This window comes from Lolium perenne, chromosome 3, assembly GCF_019359855.2.
Source record: "Lolium perenne isolate Kyuss_39 chromosome 3, Kyuss_2.0, whole genome shotgun sequence".
NCBI lineage: Eukaryota > Viridiplantae > Streptophyta > Magnoliopsida > Poales > Poaceae > Lolium > Lolium perenne.
Window position 1 is genome coordinate 307,897,195 of NC_067246.2, and position 7,479 is coordinate 307,904,673.

General features: G+C 45.4%; 1 protein-coding gene across 1 annotated transcript; it reads right to left on the bottom strand.

The window, feature by feature from the left end:
• Positions 1 to 879: 879 nt before the first annotated feature.
• Positions 880 to 5,029, bottom strand: LOC127345378 (CBS domain-containing protein CBSX6). The gene is made up of 2 exons (XM_051371855.1): positions 4,414 to 5,029; positions 880 to 1,971 (listed from the first exon to the last, which is right to left on the bottom strand). The coding sequence occupies exons 1-2, from the start codon at positions 4,728 to 4,730 to the stop codon at positions 1,104 to 1,106; spliced, it is 1,185 nt and encodes a 394-aa protein (XP_051227815.1). The 5' UTR covers positions 4,731 to 5,029; the 3' UTR covers positions 880 to 1,103.
• Between the last annotated feature and the right edge of the window lie 2,450 nt (positions 5,030 to 7,479).

Below are 7,479 nucleotides of genomic sequence, written 5' to 3' on the forward strand. Positions count from 1 at the left end.
CAAAATTAAAAACAGAAAAAAAGAAAAGAAAACAGAAAAAGAAACCAGAAAAAAAAAGGAAAAACGAACTGCTACAGACTAAACAGACATAAATGGGCCTGGTCCATACCCAACCAGGGGGTGTGCGGTGGCCGGTAGCCACCGACCTGATCGGTGTATAGGTTTTGCCCGGCGGCTGCGCCAAAAAGGTCTAGCACAAGGAAGCCAGCTGCCAGTAAGAGCCCACGCTGGCCTTTTAAAACCTCTAGACACTGAATACATTCTGATGTGTTTTAAAAGAAACATTCTCTTCCTAGCAACTACAGAAGCAATGGCGATGCCGAAAGGACTAGAATTTCTGTAAAGAATTGAGTTGCTTATCGGTCTGAATTAAATCAGACTCGCTTGAACTCATACAAGCCCGCACCAGAGTCATCGAGATCTAGAGTCCGTATACAGCGATTCTTGCTGAATGCTTTTAGCAAGTTAGTGTAATGGAGGTCTCTTTTCAGCATTCCTCCAAGGATACAAATTCAGTGGCGCATAGTTTAGCGAAGTTTGGTTATAATTTGCAAAAAGTTTTACTTTGTGATGGTGATCCTCCGGACATTATCCTTCCGGGTGATGTAACTCTTTAATCATCTCAATAAAGCGCCATAGGCCTTCCCTCAACACACACAAAAAAGGACGTTCTTTATTTTTCTGCCTACACAAGGGTGAAGATTGTGGGCAAATCAAAATTGTCCCGTGATCAAATAATCATGGCAACGTTTGGGCTATATTTTGGAGAGCACAAGATATGCAGCTGAACGTTGCAAATGTTGCTCTGAAATCCATGCACTGCAAGAGCAAGCAAAATGGATAGGTCAGTCAGGTGTACTCAGGAGCATGCAAGATGTGTTTGACCAATGGACTCCCAGGCACAGGCCTGAGTCTGCCTTATTATAGAACCATCAACAACGAATGCACATCCAACAATACACACAGTTCAGTTCAGCCTCACGCATACCGAAACTTCTCAACTCTGAAAACCACCAAACTACCCACATATTCACGGTTATAATACGCCCCTGGCTACAGATCACCCACCAGACGAGTCGCTGTGGAATCAGCGCGATCGATGGTCAATCACTCCTGGTGACAGCGCCGAAGATGTCGGTGTACCCCACCACGCCAACGAGGACGCCATCCTCCTCAGTCTCCGCGTCAGTCACCCAAACGTGTGTCGCCCGGTGGGACAGCATCTGTGCCATGACCGCTGCAAGCGAGCTCGTGCTCCTGCATGTCAGCGGCGCGCTGCGCCCCCGGTACATGCTCCTCATCTGGTTCGCGTGGCTGTTCAGGAACCCGATGCTCCTGCTGCTGAACTTCTTCAGCAGCCTGGGAGAGCGCACAGGCTCAGTCTCATCCACCACCGACGAGCTGATCGAAGGCTCCAGGAAGGCAGAGATAGGTGTCGATCCATTTTCATCGGCGCCGATGACAAACTGCCCTGCCGACAGGTTCGCCAGTGCCCACGCAGCTGCGACATAGTCACACTTCCACAGCTTGTAGGCAGAGATGTCTCCTATGATCTTGCGGACTCCATCTGGCGTCGTCTCGACTACAGCAACACCGCATGGGTCTCGAGGGATCTTCTGGATTGCTTCCATGGCCGGTGCGGATGCTTCGACGTGACAGTAGTGTGGGTTGATGGCTCCAAGGGAACAGATTGGAGATAGTGGGATGGGAGCAAGAGCACCGAGGCATCCGATTAGGAACCGAAGAATATCTTCCCTTGACAGACAGCAAAACCTGTTCACGGAACTGATAAACGGGGACAGCTGCCTATTGCTGCTGCTAGCTGCGCTTGGGGATCCTGATTCCGAGTTCTTTAGCCATTTCCCATTATAAAGCATTGAAAACCGCTTGGTTAGGCCTCTCCAGGAGCCATTCTTGCGAACAAGGAAGCGCTTCACTCCATTCCTCATCAGCTCCAGAGCATCGATCAACCTTGCAAGACAATAAAAAAAAGACTGAATAGGAAAATACATATTTCAGACCGCACATCTGAAAGAGATGAACTTCCTTGAAAGGAAAAGGATTACAGGAAGCAGAGCAGTATGACAAGTACACACTAAGTGCCAATCACCATCCAGCTCAGACTTTTATCTCCTATTGAACTACTCTATAAACTCTAAGAATGTGATGGCGGCTCACTACTTGGTGCTTTCAAATCATTTGGTGATATGATTGGACCGCTATGCATTTGTCATGTATGGCTCATTTTATTTAAACTATTGACTTGAGTCATGAAACCCCTTAGCAGCCTGTACAGCTTCCACATGGATTGTCACCTTCCTGATTGTGACATTACATTTTCAAATAAAATCATGTTCCCACAGGAAAAGGGAACAGAGGCTTACAGCTGGCTTCTGTAAGTTCTCAAAGGAAAAGGGAACAGAGGCTACAGTTGATGTTGATCACTACATCATTTTGCAACACGAAACTGCTGTTCTGTGTTTCTTGAAGATCTGCGCAACTCAGCACCAGGGCATTGTGGGTAAAAGTTAACAAGTGCTTGGTGCTGGTGTTTCTGTTGACCTACTATTACTAAAATATATTCAGTTACAGTCGTAGAAAACTACGAACATGTGTTTCCCCTAACAGCGAAAATAACTGAACACCCAAATAAAATATACTACAGCAAAAATAAATGAACCAAATAGTATCAGTTAACCACAAAGAAGTCAGAAAACAAGACATCTAAATCAACGAACACAGTGGATTTCAATACTTCAACCATTTTACAAATAACACATATGAGGGGGACAAACTGATGATAGTCTGCACATTTGAATGAGTGTAAGAAATTTATTTGTAACAAGTTTGAGCCGTCACCAGTTTGGTTTGGAGATTTTGGTGTCACAGAATACAAGTTATGTAGATGATTTTGTTTAGCGATGGAATAATCAGATATGTGCAAGTCATTTCGGTAGTTAAAAATGGATTTGGGCAACTAATGTACACAATAGTCTTCCATATAGAAAGATGTAAACATCAATATGTCAAATCTTGGAAATGGAATAGAAGTCATTCATGCAAGGCTATTTGCCGAAATGGGATGAAAATATACATCCCTTCTTTGATGAAAGAGGACTATTATCAAGACTTCTACAAGTTTGCTAAAGTACAGACATTCATTCGTATAGAAACATTTAAGTCACTATAGAAGGTAATGTAAACGCATCCTTAATTGGAAAATGATCACAAAATAGTACACGTATTGGGAAAAATCAAGAAATAACCACAAATGCTGATATGCCAAAATCTAGAGTAGCAAATATATGCTATTGGTAATGATTATATGGATTAGAGTTTTTTATTTTTACTTTTCAAAAATAGACTGCAAGGAGTTAAATACTTATATGGCAATCTTATTTGTTGTTATGAGCAAATGCTGATGCTTAAAGGGGTAACTAAGATGGTAACATGCCACAGAAAGCATGACCAACTGTGGCATTTTTTTGAATACAGGAGAAAAATGCTGCACGTACAGGGAGAGAGTATCTTAAGTTTGAGCTGCAGATCTGTGCCTAAGGCTGGCTACACATGCTCCCGCAAACGATGTCTAGATTACTACATTTTTTCCATATGGTTCCACCCAACTCTTTTCATGAACAGGAATGAAATTCAGAGACTGGAACATGCAAGACATTTCTTCCCAGCCCATAAGCAGCAATCCTAAGCTCAGACAAACCAAGTATCAAGTGAAAGACAAGCTTCTTCAAGTCTCTGTTTAAAAGACACTTTTCAATTTTACCCAAACATCAACCCATTCCACTATGAGATGCCACCAGCCAGGACTGTGAGACCACCGATTATCATGCAGAACCTGCTATTATTTCGACTGGAAGAGCATTGGTAAGAAGGGATTGTGCTGATATAATAACTGCACACATGCTATCTCAGCTTCAGTGGCAGTATGCAATTAGCATCTGGCTTTCGAGAAAAGCAGCACAATAGAATAGAATAATTTGACCCATGCGTAATAAGACAGATATCACTAACGACATCAGATTTTTTTTTAAAAAGGCTTGTGCCTTTGCTGTATCAGAAAACGAAAACAGGGACAGATCCGTGCTGAGCACGAAGCAACAACCGCTGTTCACAAACTGAATTTACCGATACCCACGACATGAAACCGTTAAAAAGGGGATGACTAGGAAGAAAGAAAAAGGTAGGGGTGGCACGCTGTTTAGCAGCTAAAACGGGGAAGATCCCGCCACACTCGCGCGCAGATCAATCAAAAACATCTGTGAACTCACCAATTTCAAGATTATTTGGGCACTAGAAGGACACGGTCAGAGATTGGGCAGACTTTCTGACGCAGATGGACAATCGACAGCAGCGAGGAGACAGTAGAAGCAAGGGCGCAGAGGAAGAGGAGCTCACCTGGTGCCGGGATCGACCTCCCTGAGCAGGTCCGGGTTGGGCTGCACGACCTCGCCGACCGTGGCTTGCATGGCGTGGTCGCCGGCGGTGGCGACGAAGGCGGCGATGTCGACGGCGGAGATCATCCCGACGAACCGGGCGCCGGAGGGCGGCTCCTCGGGCGCGGCCCGCGCGCGCCAGACGGGGACGGCGCCCTCGGGGCTGGCCGCGATGGCCCGCGCGGCGTCGTGGAGCGTGTCGGCGTCGCTGAGCTCGACGATCTGGGGCTTCCCGACGGTGAGGTCGCCGACGACGTGGTGGAAGAATATGGCGGCCATGGGTGGCCGGCCGGGAGGGCGCGGGGTTATAAGAGCGAGTGGAGGAGGAGCAGGTGGAGGAAGAGGCCGGAGGGGCCGAGGCGGAGGGCGGCCCCGGGCGCGAGGACTGCGGCGGAGGTGGAGGTGGAGGGGTCACCGGCGGCGCGGGTGCGGGGGTCGCCGGCCATGGCGAAGGGAGGGAAAGCCCATTAAAAGCAGGAGCAGGTCGATGTTGGCAGGCAGGCAGGGGAGACCAGCGATGCGCGAGAGAGCTTGGGATTGGCGACGACGGTGGACTGGGTTGAATGGATTATGGATGTGGCGGCGACTGGTCGGAGACTTGGGGTTAAAATCAGCTTCGAGCTTTGAGATTCGGGGCCGGCTGGTAATGAAACGTAAGCAATAATAGGGATCCTTTTATTCGTAGAAACATTTTTTATAGAAAATAAATCTATAGGTATCTTGTAGTGCAAACCGTGTATAAAAAATATTAGCTCATACCTCATGATTTTTTTTTCTAAATTAAACAAACTTCATATTTTTATACGATTTAAGTAGGCATGGCATATCAATCCTATATCTTTTCTATTCATATGTGTTTTTCTATCCTATGAACTAAAGGAGCCCTTAGTCTTTTATACATCAGAATAGCAAGTATCATCTCTTGGTCCGAAATTAGTTAATGGTTATCTTGGAAGATTAAATTTCTACACGTATGTATGATCCTTTAGACCTTACTTCACCGGCTTGATGTTGGAAATCCTCTCTTGTCAGTTGTCATGAGGATGACGATTCTTGCAATATTTGTCTAAGATGCTACATGTACGACAATGGTGGTTTGTACCATTGGCTCCCCAACGGCATCGACAACACAATTTGGTTACCCTTTTCTGGAGCACTACGGTTGGTACTCTCATAGATGTTGGTTTATTACTTCAATATCTTCTTCGAGCATGTATTTAGTGGAGGAGCGGCTGCTTTCATAGGAATACAACACATTATATTTTCGAAGAAGAAAAGGTTTGAACACTTACTTCATTTCTTTTACAATTTATTTTGTAATTTTTGGAGGTAGCTAGCTCTTGTATCTCGATCATGCATTGTACACCGCTATAACATATGGGTGGTTCTCCTTTGGAGATTTACCTATGTCTCTCTTCTGGCTTATGAGGCTCGCAGCGCACATCAAGATCGATCTTCAATTCAACCAATGAAATGACAGTTGTATATCATAAAAAATATTACATTGGAAACATTTTTTATTATGAGTTTAATGTTATATCTCCTCTAATGTCTTCCTAATGTTTTGTTGGTCAATAATGTAGAAATACACTCGGACCTAATAAATTAGAGGGAGTGAAGATTGTGCTTGGGTGGCGTTTTCCCATATTAGATTAGGTGCCATTTAGAAGAAGAATGTCTTTAAATGACAGCAAAGTTTGTAGACCCCTAATTCAGCAAACAAACAGCCGCATATTGAGTTTAAGGATATCGACAAACTGTGACTGATGAGTTGATAAGGGAAATGACATGGTGCCACTCCACCGCAAGCAGGTAACACTCACCGCGTACACCACCACACGGTTGTGGATTTCATTTTCGTACTTGCTGCATCGAGAGGCTGCACACTTGTTGAAGTAGTCTACTCTCTTCGGATCTAAATACTTGTCACAGATTTGGGCAAAACATAAGTATTTAGTGCTGGAGGGAACAGTTTTTTCACTGTCACTATCTTTAATTCCAAGATCGGATCTGCATCGAGAAGCTGTTGATTGTACTTACATCCTCATCATGGGTCGGCCGAATTCGGACGGCAGATGCATCTCGTATTCTCGTGGTTGTTATCCGGCGATGCATCACATCTGCTAGACTGCTAGATGCAAACTTCTGGTTGAATTCTTCTCGTCAGTCCTGCAGCAATGCAGCTGATGACCATATGTAATGTACGGAAGAGATCTAGGAAAGGAACACCGGGGATGACAAATTCGATCGAAAACGAACGGTGCCACGTTACCGGCAGCAAATCTTTTGCTTGGGGCATTTTCCGCAGTTCACTCCATACACCTCGACTGCACGTTTTTGTGGAGCAGAGTTGAGGTGAACTGGAATCTTTCCTGCTAGCTTGACAATGGAGTCCGACGCATGCTTTTAGATTTGGCCAGCTAATTTTTGGATTTGCAGATTTCTCTGACAGCGATCGGCTCATTTCCCAAGCAGCTCGTCCCCCTCTACCGGAGTACGGGGTGCGTAACTCTTTCAGTTGCCCGGATAGTTTACACCATTGCAAATCAAATCAGTTCGCTGCTAAGCTCATTCTTTACGGGCGCGTTTGGTAGCTTGCAGAGGCTTTTTTGTATGGGTGGAGAAACAAAATGATCCGTTTTGTTGACGGGGCGTCGGGGCTCATTCGTATTGTTGCATCGCATGATTCTTAAAGCAATGGTTTGCCTGCATCCAGAGAAACGCGTGAACCGGCAGTTTCTCCGGAGTCAGGCATGTTCTTTTCACTCCTCTGCTCGACAGATGCAACCATTACACGTGGAGTTGCTTACGCTCACTCTCTCTTACACTACTCCACAGACTTTCTCTTCAAATCAACACAACCATAGACCTTGGCGCCTGGTTAATCATTCTCATCCTGTTGTACATGCATGGATTTCCCATCAAAGAGCCGACGGGGTGGTTAGTGCCCGCTCTTCTCATATGGATGCCATTTTCTCCTGTGATTTGCTTTGTACGATCCCAATCCTTGCGGTCTTGTTTCATTTGG

What these genes read in the sequence shown, in the direction of transcription:
- LOC127345378 (XM_051371855.1), bottom strand. Translation starts at nt 4,730, where the DNA reads ATGGCCGCCATATTCTTCCACCACGTCGTCGGCGACCTCACCGTCGGG. An exon ending in GAGGTCGATCCCGGCACCAG is followed by an intron (nt 1,972 to 4,413) that starts GTGAGCTCCTCT and finishes TTGTCTTGCAAG; the next exon opens with GTTGATCGATGCTCTGGAGC.